The 21,945-nt window shown below is 35.2% G+C and overlaps 2 protein-coding genes and 1 long non-coding RNA gene across 3 annotated transcripts in view; all 3 read right to left on the bottom strand.

The window, feature by feature from the left end:
• LOC108671001 overlaps nucleotides 1-12,125 on the bottom strand; it is a 113,998-nt gene extending 101,873 nt beyond the window's left edge. Inside the window, exons 1-7 of the mRNA XM_047881056.1 lie at nucleotides 12,071-12,125; nucleotides 11,591-11,713; nucleotides 9,661-9,855; nucleotides 9,138-9,253; nucleotides 8,361-8,484; nucleotides 7,460-7,524; nucleotides 6,176-6,290 (exon numbers count right to left, since the gene is read on the bottom strand). Of these exons, the coding sequence (XP_047737012.1) occupies nucleotides 6,176-6,290; nucleotides 7,460-7,524; nucleotides 8,361-8,484; nucleotides 9,138-9,253; nucleotides 9,661-9,855; nucleotides 11,591-11,678 (703 nt within the window). The 5' untranslated portion in view covers nucleotides 11,679-11,713; nucleotides 12,071-12,125. The remainder of the gene's footprint in view (nucleotides 1-6,175; nucleotides 6,291-7,459; nucleotides 7,525-8,360; nucleotides 8,485-9,137; nucleotides 9,254-9,660; nucleotides 9,856-11,590; nucleotides 11,714-12,070) is intronic.
• Nucleotides 2,095-2,807, bottom strand: LOC108671012. The gene is made up of 3 exons (XR_001930781.2): nucleotides 2,720-2,807; nucleotides 2,408-2,465; nucleotides 2,095-2,162 (listed from the first exon to the last, which is right to left on the bottom strand). It is a non-coding gene; the product is annotated as an uncharacterized LOC108671012 (long non-coding RNA).
• Nucleotides 12,126-17,847: 5,722 nt separating the features above from the next.
• The window catches only part of LOC108671019 (spondin-2), a 28,126-nt gene continuing 24,028 nt past the window's right edge, over nucleotides 17,848-21,945 (bottom strand). The window contains exons 6-7 of the mRNA XM_018158505.2: nucleotides 20,868-20,947; nucleotides 17,848-19,457 (exon numbers count right to left, since the gene is read on the bottom strand). Of these exons, the coding sequence (XP_018013994.1) occupies nucleotides 19,335-19,457; nucleotides 20,868-20,947 (203 nt within the window). The 3' untranslated portion in view covers nucleotides 17,848-19,334. The remainder of the gene's footprint in view (nucleotides 19,458-20,867; nucleotides 20,948-21,945) is intronic.

Below are 21,945 nucleotides of genomic sequence, written 5' to 3'. Positions count from 1 at the left end.
TATCAAGTCAACATTTAACGATATTGTTATTTTGACATAATATTTGTATTTCCCATGTAAATTTACATTAGAATAGTGTTTATTTATGTTAATTTTTTAATAAGCTTTAATTAGATAAAGTTTTTCCTTTGTGTCGGATACGTTTTGCCTCACTTTGTATCCAATGCGGCCATTATTTCTTTCATCACAGCCTCTGTACCTGAGTTTTAGAACAATGTAAGCACGATAGAGTAACTAATTTATTTTTAAATTCAAACTGTAGTGAATTTTGAATGAATTCAAATGGAAAAAAGGTCAACTGTATATTGAGATTCACTTCTGAGAAATGTTATATTCCTGAGATTGTCGAGACACAAGATTCCTTAAGGAGAAGAAAGCAAGGAACACTAGTTAAAAAAATATAACTCGGTACTCACTGCAGTGAGTGACAGAGAGCGAATTTTCTCGTCGACGAAAACATGAAGTCACCGACGGACAGACAGACAGATAGACAGACGGACGGACAGACGGACATGGCGAGCACAATGGTGCATTTTTTCACAAATGAGAAAATGCGTTAAAAACTACGTTTGGGAAGAATGTCTTCGTCGTATCGTTCTGAAATAATGTTAAAATAATTTCCAGGGAAATCGTATCCTATATACAGGATGGATGCAGGTATCCTGGATGCCGCACAAACCATTAACATAAGTGCAAAAATGATGCTCAAAATATATTATTATCTGCACCCACCACGTTTGGCACAGTTCAGGTCCCGTCGCTCTAATTAGCAATTGCCAGTCCGGAAATTCGTGATTAATTTTACTTTCGGTTTTAATCCGAGATTATAATTACGGTGTTTATATAAGACAATACATTTTGTAATGAAATTCTACTGTTTTAAAGATTTCAACAGAGAGACCAATTTCCTTAAATTCTAACATCGAACAAACATTCTGCCAAATTGGTTACCTCTGACACAAGTCTTTAGCTGCGATAGATCCCATCCATGGTCATTACACGTAATCGTTTGGCTGCGTTTGTCGAGCGCCCACTCGTAGCCGAAGTCGCACACGACGTCTAAAGTGTCGTTTGGAAAATACTTATAATCCTTTGTAAATACAGAAAAGTTGGAATTATCCCATTTCTCCGGTAGCCAGTTGCAACCTGTAAGTACGTAGATAAATGATAATGTTAACGCACCACACGGTATTTTGGGAATCTACAACCGGCTGGTTGATAAAGTATTATGGCAAACTGATTCATCCAGCATACTTGAAATGAACTGATTCCAGATAAATGTCAGTTAGTATCGGCAATCTGATAATCTGTTTTCGGTGAAGTACGTTACTATTTTGTCTGAAAACAATATGGCTGCGTTGAAATTATTATTAATAAACTCACGGTGAAAGCAATCAGTTTTAAAATTTGGACTTTCTTGCCAGAGACCAGACTCGTTGCACCTCACAGACGCGTTGGAGAGCAGAGTCCTGTTACCCTGCAGTTTCAGTCACATTTTACTGAATAGTCACCAACGATTTCCATTGTTAACTTAAACGTACGAATAATATTAACTTGTAGCGCTAAGGCATATTCATTAAGACAACAGTGTTTGGAGTGAGGTCTACCGATTATCTGACGATTTGTAGCGTAGTTAAGCAGAGTTTTCAAATCTTAATATTTTAAATTCGAAATTTTCAGTTGACGGGTGATTAACTTGGGTATTGAAATAACCAGATTATTTTGACTTTAATTACAAGTCATGGAGGCATTCGAGTATTATTTCCTATTCGTGGTCCTTACTACTAAAAAAACTCGATTTTCTGCTCGGGGTTGATGGTGGAATCATCGACCGAAGCTTATTGTTTTATTAATTACTATACTCAAAATTACAGAAGTGATGGAGCAGGCCATCAGCGCCATATCTCATATTTCCATAAATTATTAGATTCGAAACTAATACAACACGCAATTGTTAACATCACAAGCGAAATACATCCTTTGCATATTGTGCATTGTTTTGGTGTACTCGTGCATTTATTCTCGACCCTGTTATTCATAAAACACAAACCTTCCAAATTAGACATATGAATATTTTTTTTTCCTATGTTAGACCAGCAATTTGAGCAGCTCAGTTGGGTCTTGTCCTTCAAGATGATACATCCGTTTGGTTTGCCGTCTCCCTGACAATAAGATAACAGAGCTCTATTTAAACTTTAGTTTGTAACCTTCAATATATTTGCGGAGAAGTAGAGTTTTAATTTTAAAGTATTGCAGTTCTCGAGTATAGTTAACACAGCGACAGAGCTTCCATTTAGCTAAGCTGTACAATACAGGTTATAATTTCGATCTCAACCTTACTAATAACAATCTGTTCAAATTCTATACCAAACGCATTCAATGAACGACAGCTTAATTTATTACGCACATTGTTTGGCGATACTTGCTCACAATCATAATTATATGAAGGGTTGTCGAATTTGTATCTGGCAGAAAAAATCATCGCTTAGTAACGGTGCAAATTCCTTCTACAGTATAATCATTGATTCACTGTCCCACATTACTATTCATATAAATTTACGGCTTAAACTTGACAATAAGTTGCTCGAACACCAATTCCACTATAGACGCTAATTTGGCGTTATAGGGTTTGAACTAGAGAATGAACCAAGTGATTGGGAACAGAGATTCGTAAAATGTATCTTTTTCATAAAATATACAATGAGAGTGTAAGCCACACCTGCTACCATGGGCTGTGTAATATTCTGATTCGGAGATCGGGAAGTTCAGGTTGTCAGATCTTAATCGCACCAAGTTTGCTCCTTGTGCCGTGCACCTGGCATGGCAGATACATGAAAAACTTTGATGTAGACATGAATGATATGATCCATGTGGTGGCGCTCCACGAATCTGAGTCGACGTCGCCATTTAGCATGAGGGGGCAGCTGGTGCCTGTCGTGTAAATGAGGCAAAAATGAGTGGTCACTGACAGTTATTTACGCGGCGTTATATGTAATTATGAGATATTTTTAGCGGCGTCAATTCATATATGAGCAACTTTTTCGTTGATGAAACAAGAATTCAAGATAAGATATAAAATTCATATGTTATTTTCAGATTTTTAGCGCATTTTCTCATATGTGGTAAAAATGCACTATTGTGCTCGCCATGTCCGTCCGTGCGTCTGTCTTTCTGTCCGTCCGTGACTCCACGTTTTCGTCGACGAAAAAATGCGCTCTCTGTCATTCAATGCAGTGAGTATACTGAGTTATATTTTTTACTCATGTCTTGCCTGCATATTGCTTGGCTGCAACTTACTTTCATCGATGGATTTCGGTCGAATGTATATCTGAGCCGTCTGAATATCACGAACAGATCCCCATATTAGGCGGCATTGTGTGGTAGACGATAGTTTCACTGGTTTCAGGTACGACTGTGAGAATCAAACAGTAAAAATGATCATTCTTTTATGGAACGAATCTTAACAATATGCACCTTACCCTGAGTTCGGGGCTCTTATCATGCAATCTCAATTCTCAGCGCTATGAGTCACTATGTGACGAAAATTTCATAAGATGAAATGTGAGCCTCATTCCAATGCGTTTAAGGGGAGTATCTGCCCAAAATTTATCTCGGCTATTTACAGACGGATCAATTTGAAACTTGGTACACATATGTTAAACCGAAAAATAGACAGCTTTAATTCGTGTAAATTTTTCGAAAAAATGGAAGAAAACGTGAAATTCTTAGAAAACGGCTAGAAAAGAGGGGTACCGTAGAAAACTATCTCCTAGGATTTTCAAGCTATAAATAACATCGAGACGCATATCATTCGATGCGTAAGGACCATATGCATCGATTCGTTTTAGCTTTTTCGAAAATTGAATTTTTGTGGGTGACCGAGGATTTTCCGTAAAATTTTCGAAAAATTTTCGATTCCCCCATTTCGCCCTCTCCTTTCTCAAAATATTTTCAAAACTATTACGAAATTGAAAAAAGTTAAGATTTTTCTCTAGATCTTTTATTTGCGAATCGAATGGCATATCTATCATCGCTGTAGCTCAAAAACTCTAGATGAGATAGGTCTGCAGTGCCAATAAGTTAACTTTTAAGTAGAGCCCGACAATGTCGCGCGCGCCTCGAAATAGACATTCAAGGGTGCAAGGTTGCAGGACTAGACGATACTGGAGCTAAATATCTGTCAAGGATGATGCGAACGACGGCACGAGAACTATCCCACACGACTGCGGCAGGGTTACTGAAACGAAGTGTGTGAAGACTAGCTATTTAAAGTGCACTGCGGTAATTATTTCTCTGTCCTTAATGTTAAGGAACTCCACCACCCCCCACCCTTTCGCGATCTATCGTGAACGCACAAATCAACGTACAGAGATGGTTTTGGAACCGTTGAATAGGTCAGAATGTCAGCTCTAAGATGAGACTAAAAATCGGAAAAGCCAAAATCCAAAAATTTTTGCCAGATGCTCCCCTTAACGCCTCTGACGAAAAAATTATTCAACTGAAGTAATTAAATCATAAGTGATATTTTATATTTTATTTATAAGTGAATATGCTTTAAGCTGAATGTCTCATTCATCATATATGAAATCGTTTAAAAATCTCTAATGTACTAAAGTGAAATCGATTGCCTTTATTTCCTTGTGGCTCCCCTGTGGCACGCCAATAAAAATTTTGAATTAGATTGAAAATAGTAATTGTTTTCAGATTGATATGATTTAGAACAACATACCAATTCCTACAAAAATAGAAAAAATTGGAGAAATATAACGACGGATGGCGTAAAATTAGAGAAGATATCGTCCGGGCGATCTGTACTAAATCATTAATTACGAATTGACAGTAAAAATTAAAGATATAAAATTTGTCCAGTAAATAGATCGGCACGCCCATTGCGAAACAGAAATATTGAAAAAACGTAATCTCTGTGAATTGAAAAGGTAAGTAATTGCGTTACATAAGAGAATTGCATTATGCAAAATTATTGTTTATAACTTAAGAAAATGAAAATGAAATTTTTCATAAATTATAGTAAAATTCAAACTTAGATTGTAGATTTATGAGCCTAAATTCTAAAATAAAATGTCGCAAAAGTTAAAACTTTTGAACATTTTAAGGGTAAATGAAGGAATGTGAAGATAAATTAGAATTTAGGAGTACTGGAAGTGAGGAGGGGTATATGGAGAGCGGGGAAATGAGTGAAGTAGTTGAGACAGTTAGCTTTACTCACGGACAGAATATATCAATCTGATGACTTGTATAAAACGAGTTCAGCAAATTGATAAGCATATGTGGCAAGAAGAGTCTACAGTGATTTCTCAATTTCTGGAGTACATCTCAAATGTTACAAAAAAAATCAACACAAACGTCGGCAGAAAGTAACGCCGAAATCTTTATAAACCAAAAAATATATTCGGTAGCAAATGAACATAAACAGAAGCTTATCACTCTTGTCAGAAGAAACCATTTGTGGCCGTGAGAAAAAATAACCCAAGCAACCCTTTTGAGTTTTAATACACCAAGTCATTCGGAGGTTTTGAGCATGCGCTCATGCAAGTTGAAAGATCTAACCCCTTTTCTTTTTTGGATGAGTTGACACGCCGATGGGCTATTTCTGAAGTCCCACGGAGTCCACCAACCCGAAGAGAAGTCCACACCCAGGCTTTGATTCAGCGCGTCGCCTGCACAGCATGGAAATTAGTCTGCAATGCAACCTGCTATTATTCTTTGTACGAACTCAAATTTGTATGCTTTAACTATAAATGCCTAAGTATGCACGATTTGATTTGTGTGCTGTTGTTTGCATGATCTGAACCCAAGTCCTGTGTGGACGTTTATTTCCTAATAAGAACTTTGGCTTCGTTCGTCAAAATTTTGCGAAGAAAATTTATTATGCTAAATATAATTGTATGAATTTTTGATATAAATACGATTTTGGATCAAATATTTTCTAGTCATTAATTGATTAATTACGTTAAATTACAGATGGATGTCTAGAAAATCACAATCTAATCCACGCGCCGTAGTCTCCGTGGTAATTGCCAATTAATCTATGCGCTTTATTACAATATATAATTAATAACTATTGTATCTAGCATACCAGCGTCTCCGTGGTAATTGCCGATAGATCTAAATGTTTTCTTACAATATATAATTAAAACTATTGTATTTGGCATACCAGCGTCTCCGTGGTAATTGCCGATGGACAGAAGCTTGTAGTCGGGGCTGGGGCCGATGGTGACGTTGTCGTACGTAGCGATCCTGGACCCGCCTCCGCGTAAAATGAGCTCCACCTGTTAAAAAAATATAACTCAGTACTCACTGCAGTGAGTGACAGAGAGCGCATTTTTGGCCCGGAAAAACTTCTACATTTATCAACCGATCTTTCGGAAATTTCACACGCATCGTAAAAAGTGAAATAAAAACATTTTGTTCATAGGAATTTTTTTTAATGAATGCAGGAAACGTGAAAACTGCAGAGAAGAGGGTACTTTAAAAGTTTATAACTTTCGCAAATCACATGCTACAATATCGAGACACATTGCTTTCGATTCGTAACAAAATAATCTAGCGGCTTTAGAGCCACAATTTTCGATATTCTTTATCGTTTCTGTTTTATGCACGTTTATATTTTATGCAGTCAAAATTTTCAGTTTTTGACCGAAACGGTCCACTTGGAAATGAAAGTATTCTGAAACCTTTTGCAATTATTCATACCAACAATGCCGTGACAAAAAATTAGATCGTATTTTTGATGTTGGAGCTACGAAAATTCCTACGCAAACGTAAGAATTTTCAAACAAGTGGAAGGCATTTTTTTCGATTGGCCAGAATGAGGATTTAAAATGCTATAAAAATATATTTGTAAACGCGCAAACGGCAATTTTAATGTGAATAATAACATATAAGATTGTTGAATTGAATTGCCCTGAATATTCGCTAAAAACTTTAATATTGTTATATGACAATAACATGCATCTATTTATATAGTATAGTAGAATAGTATACAGTAGTAGTGTCGGCGCTGAAGAATAAGCCAAGTTTGACTTGCGTGAGCGCGATAACAATACAAGAGATATAAATAATTCGACGCTCAAGGACCCGCACAAAATTCAAATTTTATTGTGTTCTCATACACATGGATGCGCGCTGAAATTACCTTCTCAATCTTTGTTTCCAGTTACATGAGTAAAACTGACAGGCTCGTTTATGTAAACCTGAATTTTTATTGCCATGCATTAAGTGGAGTTGTTATTTCATAGTTATTTGTCACCGTATGAATTGAATTCGTAGTTATTTGTCACCATCCCATGCTCGGAATGCATGTGACGTCAGAAATCAACAAACCAGTCAGTCACTTGAATGGTAATCATTCATGTAATTTAAGTTTTCAGTGTAAATATTGAGAATTCAATTAAAGCTAAATAGCAGAAACAGAAATTTAAATAATTATGAAACTTACGTGCATAACGATAGCAGCTTCGGAGCTGCTTACTGATTTTGTCAGATTTTGCCAGTTCGTCAGCCCTGAGGAGCGAGAAACGACAATTATCGTTAAAGTAAATTTTCTGCATCCGAGAAGCCGTTTGATTTTCATTCTGATAACTGATAATTGATTTTATTATAAATGCAAAAACTTCGGTACATTATTCAGCCCATTTTTAGCGCATTTTCTCATTTATGGAAAAAATGCACTATTGTTCTCACCATGTCCGTCTGTCTGTCTTTCTGTCTGTCTGTTCGTCCGTCTGTCCGTCCGTGACCTCAAGTTTTCGTCGACGAGCAAATGCGCTCACTGTCACTCACTGCAGTGAGTACTGAGTTATATTTTTTAATCATAGTGAGTTTTCTAAATATGAAAGTTCATATGGTTTGCTTACAATCTTCTTCGAAAGTATATTACTACCAGAAAAATATTTTTGCATGCATACAATCCATACAGAAAAAAATATCTTCTTAAGGCACAATCGAAACGATTTTTATATCACATTATTCTAGGAATTATTTGCACTTCTTGATAACCGCAAGGGTGTGAAATAAGATGTGCCTACAGTCGGACCCAGCAAGCTCTTCAACGTCAAAAAAAGCAGCTTATTCACTCTGAGCTGCTATAAATTGAGCTGCAGTCCGGGTAATCAAGTTTAGAAATAAAAAATATGACTCAGTACTCACTGCAGTAAGTGACAGAGAGCGCATTTTCTCGTAGACGAAAACGTGAAGTTACGGACGGACAGACGGACGGACAGACGGACATGGCGAGCACAATAGTGCATTTTTTCCATAAATGAGAAAATGCGCTAAAAATTAAGAAATACTATGCGTTAGTTAATATAATAGGAAATAAACTAAATGAGTATATCTACCTATGCTGTAGGGACAGGGGCTAGATGTCATTACGGTTTTCAAGTCTACAGTTGTTGAACTCGAGGCGTTCTGGCAGTAGGCGACTGTCCAGCCACCGCCAGATGCCTCCAAATCGCATTCAACCTGCAGCAAAAGACTCTTAGTGTCAAATATAATCACAGTCTCTTTACAAAATCGATCAGCATAAACATTATAAAAGTTCTTAATATTCATAGGAGGAAGCTGGTTTATATGTAGGTCCGTACACTGAAGCCTGCTAACCCTGATTATGTTATTGCTATTCTAGAGAGCATTCCGAATCAAGCATGTTTCGTTGGTTTCAGCAATTCGCACAATACAAAGTAGAAGACAAATTTCCATGTTGAATCCTGAATGAGTCGCTTCTGAATTAAATTTAAAATTAATTCGTTAGCAGCGAAATGTTATATGAATAGTGTCTCGCGGCTGTACTGAGAGACCCTTAGAAGGATCAGGCGAACACTGATATCAATATGTTTCTCAAGTTCACTCTTTCAAACTGTGACTACAAATTTTATCTTGTATCGTGCCTATGAAGAATTTTACTCGATAGCCGGTCAAATAAATATGTTACACTAGAATAAACGTGTGTCATTTTTTTCTCTGAACGATTCAGATCTTCTCGTTTATGACGAAGAAGAATGTTAAACATTGCAACTATTTACGTAAATTGAAAACGGATGTCTTAAAACTCGATTCAGGACGTGTTCCTTTGCAATAAATATTCAGATTTGATTTAAATTTAGCTATACACTTACGTTGACCGAAGAGTCGGCTGGGTCCCCCGATGGTATCACTTGGTAGGTGCCGCTCTCGTTTAATCCAAGCGCCTGCACGTCTGCGCAGTGCCTCGGCCAAGAACAAACGGCGCACGCTATTTTCAGATAATTAATGCGTTATTAACTACATATGTAATACTAATGGGGGACAGAATATGGAATCTTTAAGGGTGCCACGTTCAAGGTTGCGACATCCCTGGAAAAATGCACTTGCTAAACTGCCTAAACCTAAAACTAAAAGAAAACTCCTACGACTATCGTCAAACAAATTTAGCTTCTCCTTCCCACAGTTAATGTTAGAGCTGAGACAAATGATTAATTGAACTGCTTCAAACATTTTCAAATAATACACCGTCATCTCAACTGTAAGATCTACTGTAATAATACCCCTCATGCTTATGCTGACCTTATTACAGAAGTTTGCATTATATCGGTCCTCTCCTACTTCACTTGAGATATTTATTATACTCAAACTACTATCAAACTCCTGTGATGAACTTACTCTCAATGCAGATGTCATAGACGTCGGTCCAGGTTTTAGAGTAACAGTTGCACGAACTAATCTGCTGTGTAGCGCCGGACAAGAAAGAGAAGCCTTCATTGCAGGTGTAGGTGAAGACGCCGTCAGCGAGCGATTTATTGGTCGAGTTACCCACGACGGGTAGTTTTGTGGCATCACAAGCCCATTTATGGCACTCTATTAAATGAAAACGAATTTTTTTGATTTTGTATCACAGCATGGAATTGAATTTTTTCAAAGAAATGATAACAATCTTCTCTATTTCACAACTCCTTCAACATTGTTGAAGGTTTAATTAATTCTCTTGGGCACTATAGAAACAAATTCAAAATTAAGGCCATTAAATACTTTGTTATTTGTTCAGTCCAGATCTTGAGAGTACTAAATAACTTTAGAGAATGAATTGGAAATTTTTTGAAATTTGGGATTTTCTTAACACGTTGAATCCGATTGCTTCATCTGGTATTTAAATTTAATTTTTTGTACTATGAATGAATTAATTTATTATGTACCACTAAGTCCCAGAGAAATACATTTCGTGGTACGTATACGTCCTACTTCGTATTCAACGTGTTAAATTATTAATTGTTGATAAATATTGTACAAGTTTTCGATGAATGAGATCATAGTTCAATAGCTCATCAATTATAAAACGATTTGATTATGAATTATGGGTGTAGCTTATTAGATTCGCTGCATTTTGTGTGTGTGTTTGTTTTATTTTATGAGTCTGATACCTTATTAATTTTATACGTATTTCTATGTTTTCTTACATATACAAAAAATATAACTCAGCACTCACTGCAGTGAGTGACAAGAGAGCGCATTTTCTCGTCGACGAAAACTTGAGGTCACGGACGGACGGACAGACGGACAGACGGACGGACGGACAGATAGACAGACAGACGGACATGGTGAGCACAATAGTGCATTTTTTCCATAAATGAGAAAATGCGCTAAAAATGGGCTAAATTAAAGAATAGTAGTAAGTTTATAATAGTAAATAGTAAATTTATAATAGTATAGAATAGTAGTAAATAATAGTAAATTTCGCTGAATAGCCTATTTTTACCGATTGTGGATATAAGTTGCGGGTGGAATTAAGTTATCCAGAATCCAAGCATCCCGATTTACATTACAAATTTTAGAATTTGATGTTCGTATTGCAGCAGTTCCTATGAACAGAAATATTTAATTTAAAATTTCCTTTGAACTCCGATTTGTATATCTTGTGGCAATAAGTTTTACAGTTTTGAATTTTCGATATAAAATAACAAAAATTTATTTAAACCTGGAAATTTATTTGATCCCCAAAAATCTTCCTTTCATCTTTAATGGCATGTTGCAAAATTTCACTTATAATGTGAAAATTTCACATATGGCGAATATGTCACATGGTAGGCATCGAAGATATGTGCTCGAGTAGTCCTAATTTATTACTAGCGCCTGGCTTCAACCTTAAAAACTACACCCGCATTCTAAACTTTATACTGAATTTTGAATTGTTAACATTGCAATTGGAAAAATGTAACTTCAATCGTAAGAGTAGTACACACCACTGTAACAGGAACGCCTCTGTACACTGTACACACTGTAACAGTGTGTACAGTGTAACTCTGTACACTGTACACACTGTGTACAGTGTACAGAGTGTACACGCTGTACACTCTGTGTACACTCTGTGTACACACTGTAACCCCACGCTAGTTACCGCAACTTGTGATCACCCGAGCGGCCCACACCACAGTAACAAGAACGCCTCCCGCAACACCCCATGCAAGTCACCGCAACTCGTGATCATCCGAGCGGCCCACACCACCGTAACAAGAACGCCTCCCGCAACACCCCGCGCAAGTCACCGCTACTCGTGATCACCTGAGCGGTCCACACCACCGTAACAAGAACGCCTCACCTGACGCAGTGCAGAGCTGGTGCAGCAGGAGGACGGCGAAGGCGGCGCAGGCCGTCATGCCCTTCAACGTGGCGAGCAAACGCATCATTCAGTTCTATGCATCTCTTTGAAATTCAGCGACGTCTGCAATTACCAAAGAAAATACATTGAATTTTATGTTGTATTTTTTTTATTTGGTTAAAGAACCCTCATAACAAACAAAATTTCAAATAAATTCAAAAGTGTCAAAATATTCGTGCAAAATGGTGAAATTGCCAGTCGTTTGTAGAAAGGCTTTATTCTGATATATTTTTATGGGTTTTATTATGTAAACATAGAATTGTTTTAATAAAGCTATACAATATTTATTTTCTGTAAACTCGTATGCAATATCAAAGATAAAATATTATCAGATTTGACAGTTGAAAATGATTGCAAATTTACTCAAGAAATGTTATGATATCATAGGATTAAACTTTCCAACAAGTCTTTCAAAAATACCTGCAACAGTCTGAGGGTTTTAACAAGAAGTTACTTCGCACTCGGAGGAGCCACGAGTCTCAGTGACCTCTGGCGCTCGACGCGCTGCTTTTTGAGCGCTCGGCGCCCTGCCTCCGTTCCCTGGCTACGCCGCGTCAACACCGCGCGTGTCCAGGGGCTGCTCGCTCTGTATCATGGATACCGAATCTACGATACCGTCTGTATCGTGGATTCTGTCGGTGATTGTTCCAGGATTTTAATTAGAACAAAGAAAATGTTCGTTTTAGGTTATTTAGGAAGTACGGCCAGTCTGGAGATGGTGTAAAAATATAACTCAGTATCAATATATGTAAGGTACCAGTAGGTTAACCCAGCTTTAACCCTTCAGCTGGTTAGTTACCATATATGCTCACTTTACATCTCCTTCTAAAAAAGCCCAGCGCCTCCCCTGTTTTGTGTTTGAGGCTTCAATCCAACCTATATAGCTTCAATTTCTGCCATGCTCAAGAATTAAAATATCAGCATTTAAATTAAAGTTTTGACTTGGACAATTAAATTGATGCCCATTTAGCATTTTTGAAAAGTCAGAAGAAGCTATAGCAATTTAATTTGCAGCTTGATAATTTGCAAGTTGCAGCTTGATAGTTCCCATTGCTAATGAATTATTAAATTAAAAAAATTTCCATTTCATTTAGCTTTATGACCACATTCTATAAAATTTTCATCTGCAATTTACTTCAATATCGCGCATAATTTCGAAAAATATAAGAAATAAATTAATCTTATAATTTTCCATATTTTCTCGTGTTGGCTCCCGAAATTCAAACTCGTGCATATATCTATTTTTGCCCCCCCAAAGGGTTAACCGGGCCACACAGATTGTCAGTTAAATTTAAATTCACCAATTCCACTTTTCGATCCAATCCTTTCCGCCCCACCATGCAATCACTCCCTATTTTCCCACAAGAAAAAAATTTCAGTTCCAGGTAATATCCCGACACAATAAGTATTCTGTATACGCACCCCAACAGTCACGCTATATCTGTATTTGTGGTGCCAGTCTTCTATAATGTATATGCCTCCAAACCCGTCAACTTATGGAGGATTCGTCTACATTATTTCAAATTTATGGAGGATAAGCCCACACTACGAGTAAATTTAAAAGACGAGATTTGTCCGTATTACGAGCAAATTGATAAGACTAGATTAGTCCGTGTTACGAGTAAATTAAAAGGACGAGATTAGTCCGTATTGCGAGTAAATTAAAAATACGAGAATAGTTCGTATTGCGAGTAAATTAAAAAGACGAGAATAGTCCGTACTACGAGTAAATTGCTGCCTTTGATAAATTTAAGGCTTCATTAGTGAAGAAAGTTATTTCAGAATGATTTATGTTCAATTTTACCAAACTATCTTCATTAATAATTTTTATGGTTTACAAATGAGCACTAAATTTTTATAACGAATACAACATCTTGCTCTTGGAAAATTTCTTGATTGGAACAGTTACACATTAAATTTACAGGAATTATGGTAAAATTATATTTATTGCATTATTTCAAAAGAAACAATAAACTAAATGTCAGCCTGAATCACGAACCTCATATTTTTACAGGTAGCCTCCAGTTTGCTAGACACCGGGGAGGATAAATAACTTAGGTCGCAGCCCATGGTGATTTACAAGCCGAACCAAACTTTATTTGCCATGCGCAACAATTAAGACAACAGGCAAGATAGTCCGAATCTTCAAAGTTATCTAAAATATTTGATCAGATCAGTTTGTGTGGAGTTCTCGTTCAAATATACCGGATAATAAGTGCAACCATACGTTTTCACAGCATGCATTATGATAATATAGGTTGCTCTTCGTATCACGTATCTGTAAGTACTGAACCTCATTTCATCGTCGGTCGATAAGATCAATTATTTGGATGAATGCTTATAAACTATTTCCTCTTCAAGGCGCATTTCTATAGGACCGATTAATCTTCAAGAAATATCGAGTAAAATTTTTCGAATTCTTATATATGCCAACAACGTTGTGGAAGATCGACTTTCGAATGAAATGCTGCGTTATGTTGACAACGCTTTTTACAACACTTCTCTTTAACTTTACTTCTTGTTTGTTTGTTTGTCTGTCTGTCTGTCTGTCTGTCTGCTACAAATCTTATAATCGAAATTTTAATACACTTCTACTTATTCTATCGANCTGTCTCTTATACACATCTAGATGTGTATAAGAGACAGAATCTAAGCTCACCAAATATTCTGTTTGTGAGTAAATCGTGATAAAGCTATAATTTTTGTGCTCTACGGAACAAATTTCAGCAACATTATAATAACTTAAAAAGATTTATATTCATTCTGAACCAAATTACCCAGCTCGTGATTCACGGCAGAGAAAACGAAGGCCTCGTAATTTCCGGAAGTTTATGGTGCGCTGCATCGGAGTGAAATTGTTCGGCGCATTGAACGCGTGGTCTAATCGAGGCAATTAAGTAATTTCGTGTCCGTTTTTATTTAACGGCCTTGTAGGATATAATTTAAGGTTTAATTCTGAGAGATATTGAAGAGAAATTTTGTATATGGAATATCAACGGCGGTCTTTGCCAAGATATTATATGAAAAAAACTGCCACGATATTGAGCAATTGAGTTTTGCATGTACAAAAATCTTCATTCATGATTTTCACTTATTACGCCTAAAGGCTAGTCTAAACTTTCTCGTGAGATTAAATGGGTTTTGTTTTAAATCCGTTGATTGTTTTTACAATTTAATTACATAACTCTTGTTTCGCATGATATCCAATGCACTCGATATAATGAGTTTATTACTTTCTGCTGACGATAAATATCTTTTTCTTGAACTTTTCGGTTTCCAGTGAAGTTTTCAATTGTGAAAAGGCCTTGCTGTAATTATTCGAGCATTAAAAATTATTTCTATCCTTAGTCCGATGCTTCGCTGTATTATTCTGCTCAAGTTCAAGCTGTGTTATTCCACTCAAGTTCTATTTTTTAAGTCGTTGAACTTGAATACCAAATCGACGAGTCAGAATATCATAACACCATACGCCGATCAAGCATTAAAAATTATTTCTATCCATAGTCCGCTGCTTCGCTGTATTATTCTGCTCAAGTTCAAGCTGTGTTATCCCGCTCAAATTCTATTTCCAACCAGCACAATGTGTTGGAAATACTAATAAGCTGAATTGAGGGCGACACGTCTTCGCGATTGACTATGACTGCATCCAGGAATTCTCTTCTGCTCAAGTCCTATTTCGTCAACTTTGATTGGATGAGCACAATGTGTTGGAAACATTATTAAGCTGACTTGAGACGTAGACACGTATTCGCGATTGACTGTGACTGCATCCAGGAATTCTCTTCATGTGATCGTCATCGTTCAATCTGCTTGTTATAAGTAGTGAAATAATGGCAAACTGAAGTTAAAAATCATTATATTTTGTGAGGCATTAATTTAATTCCACTCTCTAGTGAAATTCATTTCACTTGCCGAGTTTACATAATTCTGCGATACATTATTAGTCGATAAATTATTAAAGTCGATACGTTATTAGTTGAAGTTTACATAAGTTTACATAATTATGCGTTATCGCATAATTCAGCATTTACTTCAAATTTGTATCATTTATTCGCGGTAATTATTATGAAGTTTTACCCGATTGAACAGATGCTGAGCTCCTGAGAATGAGATAATGTTAATTTTCTGACAATTTGACTTGGATTAGCATTAACATCTAATTGATTATAAAATGATTAGCATTTCATTAGATAAAACATATAAATTACACCAATTTTCAAGTATGTCATGAGTGATGAAGTATCCTCAAATCTGCAAGTTTAATGATGTCTCACTTCAATATAATTGTGCTTCTCGCGTAACATGGACGTTGAATAATAATTTTTTCTGAACACGCAGGCAGAGAAATTTGATTGAATTGTTAGGAATCATAAAATTTGAAGATATATCGAAAACAGAGAGAGTAATCCTCTCAGAACCTCAATCTCAATCGTTGTACGTTTTTCTGGTGTTTTTCTGACCATAGTTTCGGTATTAACACATAGAAATGGAAGTGAGTCGGAAGTTTTCTGTGTTTTTTTTTCACCCGCTCCTAATTGAGAACCAATTTCTTGATCATTACAGACGACTCAGTTGAAAAATCTTTACCAGCTGTTCAATATTCGACCCGCATTCAATGTTTATTAAGCAGATAATTTCTACTTAGATAAAGTTTCTTTCTGCTCTCTAGACATGAATTCGGAGTGAAACAATTTCAGCTTTTTTCAGGTTACGGTTATTATTTATTTTATTATTTTTCGATTTATATAAATCTATGAGCTACTTCCTCAACATAACAATGTAGTGCTGACACAGAGAGTGCTTATTTTCAGGTTCGGCCATCCAATTTGGAATTTCGTCTTGATTACTTTCATAATTATTCTGTATTTCTGCATATATATATAGCTGGTTGCAACTCTGCATCTATATAACTGATTGCGATAATTCTGCATCTATATGACTGACTGCGATAGATATCGCCATGAAGATATTTCAATCACCCAAAATCCACCATCGATTGATTCTTTGAATGGCTTGACACACGTTGTTGATTTAATTCGTTAATTATATTCTTCAAAATTAATTGAGAAAAATACAAGGTTGTATATATTGGTACTAACTGCACTTTATACTGTACACCTGCATTTGTATTGTATGTATTTTTAAAATTTGGATAAAATTTTCAACAGACCCATTCCCGATCTTACTATATAACGCCAAGACAAAACTGCTGTCCATGGAAGTGTCCCATGAAATCGGTTTAATTTCGAGGCTGAAATCCTTTATGAAATCCTAAAATATCGAGTCCATACTGCACTCTATATATCACCTATATGGAGTGCTGAAACAAAATTAAAAAGTGTCAAGTTTGCACTGCAGATAGTTAGTAAAAGTAAATTTTATTTTGGAACCCATTCATGTTAAACCTCAAGTGAGAGAAATAGAGCATCGATTTATTGTGCCACTCAACTTCTTGAAAAAACTGCGAATTCGAACTTAAACCACTTGAACTAGAATTGATGCCCAGAGCTATAATTGGTTTTTCTAAGTTTTTCTTAGTATTTTTATAATTATAAAATGTTCTGCGTTCCTGCTATGCACATTCAACCAATAATCGGAAGAAACCTTAAAAAACGCGCTGAAGGCCATCAACTATATATACGTGCTGTTTGGGACCCAACTCTTGACATTATCCAGCATCATTGAAAACTCATCACTAGTGAGAGATAACTGCATGCGTGTGGGATGAGAAAATAAAATAATTTTGATTTCTAACGAAATAAATTATTTTAATCAAGTTAATTAAGTTTCAAAGTTCAAATTTTATTCCAAATTGAGAGTCTTCTTCTTTAATATAGTAGGAGACATACAAAAGTGTGTTTTCATCATCGGTGGTAATTTTATTTATCAAAATACAATATTTATTCTTAACTTAGCAGTTTGAGTTACTCATACATTAGCTATGTACTCAAGTTGACGACGTTCAACTCTGGTGGAGCTCAATTTTTGGCTAACTTCGCTTAAACACGTATAAAAAAAGATTAATTTCATCTTGTCCTGCTAAATTTGTTAATGTTTTTAGACGTACATATTATGAGCCATTATGAAACAAATACCGATATTATCAGTATCCGTGGAATACTAGTAGTTAATCTTTCAAATAAAATTTCACAGAAATTCTATTCCGGATAATATGGTTGATAGCAATGAAAAGGTACTCAAATAAATATTCTATTCTATTATACATGCGGAAGCTATTTATATGGCAGAGGCAATGGCATGGTTACACCTTAACGACTAAAAGACCTAGAAGCGTTTTAACTATGCTAACCGTCATATACATAATGGAAGCACTGACACTCAATAATGTTCTCTTAAAGTCACTGAAGAGAATAACAGAGTCGAGATCTCAGTAAATTTACAGCTCAGAAATTCGGTCATTTCTTTACAGGGAGATCAGTTTCGGCTGGTGTCACAAACACACTCGCTTTCGCTGTTCAACCTTTAGGGGGAACTACTTAAACTTGTTTTCCTAAGATTATTGATTGATTGAATTCCATCTACAACTCGATAGCAAGGTAAAGTGTATGACGTTGAAATGTACTCTTTAATTATTATGAATTATTCTTAATAAGTTTTTAGATTACTACTCCTGTCATTTTATTTTTGATTTGAGAATATTGAGTTTTTAATTTTGAATTCGTGTTGGGAGATTTAATTTCCTGGAGGGATTCCATGGAATAACACTAATAAAAATTTAATTAATAATTTCTCAGGTTGCGTAAACATATTAACCAATAGAAAAAGTAGACTTTCAATGATTTCATTTTGGTATCTGAATGTAGCAAATTGACCGTCCAGTGAATAGAAAATTGACCTTTTACTTACGACATTTCTTAACATTATAGTTACAGTCCAAGCTTATGTTAGCATTTCCTAGTAATCTCCATCGCGAACATAAACATGATTACTCATCAACATTCCAAACGATATAATCGCACAAAAACGATGTCCATTAAATTTTAGAAATTAGCACGCATTAAAGTTTTCCTAATTCGCTCTTGTAGCAACAATGTTTCGTTTCAAAACGTTATTCATTAGGACGCTAAAAACCAATGATGTTATTCGCTTATAAAATTACGGAAAAATATTTAGCGTTACTGACCTAACTCTGGGCATTCGACCATATAATTACCATTGATAAAAATTGGTTAATCAAAATTTTTTTTCTGGGATTCTTCAAATATTATTTTACTTGTCTAAGAATTTTATCAAGTTTTCCAGGAAGTATATTACAACATTTTAATCCTTCTCAATAAGGTTGTACAGGAACCTCTTATAAACTTACAGAATTTTATTTTCCATAATTAATTAGTTCTTCCATTTATTTGATTCATTAAATATGGAATTCCAGCTAATGTAGTCTGGTCACCGTGTGGATTTTTAACCCCATTCATAAACTGCGAACTTTAATTTGAATTGCGCGTCAAAACTTACACATTCAAGAAATTTTTATTCGCGTTGAAATTAATTACTGGAAGGGAAAAATTAAGAATGTTCTATATTGTTAATCTCAAACTTATCATCTTTAATTCATACTGAAAATTCTGCGAATGAAAACTTTTAAACTGGATTATGGATGATCATGTTTTAACTTTGGATTATTTTAATTAATAATTGTTTATAATACAGTGAGTGATGGCGTTCACCAGTCGAAGTACTTGTGGTCTATGCAGTCCCGGGCTGACCCGCACCACTGAGCCTCGCTCAGCAGTGGACACGGCCGACCCTGGCGACGCGCGTGCTTCTTCACCTCCCTGGTCCGAACCTGAACAACAGTGGGGCCAGTTAGGGACAAACTTATTGAAATTATGAGGAAAAACATATAGAGTTTTTGGAATAAACTTATTGAAATTATGAGGACGAAACAAATTAAGCTTTGGGGACAAACTAATTGCATCTATTGGGACAAACTAATCGAAACTATAGGGAACAAATAATTGAAATTATGAGGAAAAAACATATAGAGCTTTTGGAACAAACTTATTGCATCTATTGGGACAAACTTATCGAAACTATAGGGACAAATTAATTGAAATTATGAGGAAAAACATATAGAGTTTTTGGAACAAACTTATTGAAATTATGAGGACGAAACAAATTAAGCATTTGGAACAATCTAATTGCATCTATTGGGACAAACTAATTGAAACTATAGGGAAAAATTGATTCAAATTATGAGGACAAAACAAATGAAACTTTTGGAACTAACTAATTGCATCTATTGGGACAAACTAATCGAAACTATAGGGACAAATTAATTGAAATTATTAGGGTGAAATATATAAAGCTTTTGGAACAAACTAATGGAAACTATAGGGATAAACTTATCGAAACTATAGGGACAAACTAATTGAAATTATGAGGACAAAACATATAGAGCTTTTGGAACAAACTAATTTCAACTATTGGGACAAACTTATCGAAACTATAGGAACAAACTAATTGAAATTATGAGGACAAAACAAATTAAACTTTTGGAACTAACTAATTGCATTTATTGGGATGAACTAATCGAAAATTTAGGGACAAATTAATTCAAATTATGAGGACAAAACGCAAATGAAGCTTGTGAAACAAACTAATTGCATCTATTGGGAATAACTAATCTAATCTAAGGGATAAACTAATTAAATTTATGAGGAAAAAACAAATAGAGTTTTTGGAACAAACTAATTGCATCCATTGAGACAAACTAATCGAAAATTTAGGTTTAAATTAATTCAAATTATGAGGACAAAACAAATTATGAGGACAAAACTTTTGGAAGAAACTAAACAAACTTGACGCCCTAACTAATTGCAACTATTGGGACAAACTAATCTAACATTTAAGGACAAATTAATTGAAATTATAGTCATGAACTAATTGAAATTGTGACTATTATAGGAAGAATTTTATATTTTTCCTACATTCTAAATTTTCTATAGGGAATTTGAAGAAAATCAACCATAGAACGAGAAAAAATTTATATCAGAGGAATTTACTGCTTATGGATGAAAGCGATTCAAAATTGAGAAGAAGCGAGTGAAAAAAATATTCAAGAAAAAAAAGAAGCGATGAAAAATATCAACGAGTTTCTCTCTGAGCTTCATCGATCAAACGAGATGTGTGAGATATGAAATTTAGAAATAGGATAATTCGAAGTAAATAGGATAACTGTATTAAAATTGTTCACCTGTTCACCGATGCCGCAAGTTTTAGAGCACGGCGACCACTCGGTCCACTCGCTCACCACGCAGTCCCGCCGCGGCCGCTCTGCAACAAACAATTCATTTCGCACTCCGTAAAAAGTTACAAATAATGCAATAGTAACATGGTATAAAACTTTAAATTTAAATTTGTTTCATATGACTATAAAGAACATCATTATAATTCAAAACTTAGACTCCCATTAATCCCTCATTACTTTATCCTACATGCTTTTGATTAAATATTTTTCTTCAAATACATGAATTGCACATTTTTTAATTGCAAATAATTTTTTTTAAGTTACACATCCTAACGTTTATTTATAAGATATATTATATCGAAAACTGGAGGGAGTACAAAAGTTTTAGCAAATAGTTATTCTTGAAAATTCGAAATCATTGCAATAGCTCATGGTATTATTTTCTGTAACCAAATTAAACAGGTAAATTGAACATTCAAGCATGCACATACTTCTGTTCCTCGTTCATGGTTTACCGAAAATTCATGCACATAGTCACTTATTGAGTTCATGTCAGACATTCTTAAAAATAGAAGACAGCAACATAGAAGCAATTTATATGTAATAGAAGATAATATTACATGCACGACTATATACAATGTCACCGACTATTAAAATATTTATGCCCTTGCACGGACTTTACAGCAAGAAAATTATTAGATGTTAAAATCATTAGAATCTCATCGACAGCGACGGATAGAAGCGTTTTAGGATATCATGCACATTTATTTTCAAAAATACCAAACCTTCATTGATTCCAATACATAAAAACTCTGCGGTTATCTTTGACCTTGAATTGTAGACCTTTAAACTTGTGGCATAGATTTCAACTTCAGTTAAGTCTAACAGCATGTAGCATTTTTTAGCAATAAAATCTGCAGTCTTCATAAAGGATTCACTATTACATAATTCAACGTCCATGCATAATTTACCCTTGTGGGTAACATTAACATTAAAACTTACGTGCAGAAAAGCAGTTGGCTTGGCATGCAGCTAAAAGATCGAATTTAATACTAACGTGCATACACTTTCAAAAATAAGGATC

This window comes from Hyalella azteca, unplaced genomic scaffold (genome assembly GCF_000764305.2).
Source record: "Hyalella azteca isolate HAZT.00-mixed unplaced genomic scaffold, Hazt_2.0.2 contig6929, whole genome shotgun sequence".
In the NCBI taxonomy this organism is placed as follows: domain Eukaryota; kingdom Metazoa; phylum Arthropoda; class Malacostraca; order Amphipoda; family Hyalellidae; genus Hyalella; species Hyalella azteca.
This window is presented reverse-complemented; position numbering and strand designations above follow the sequence as displayed.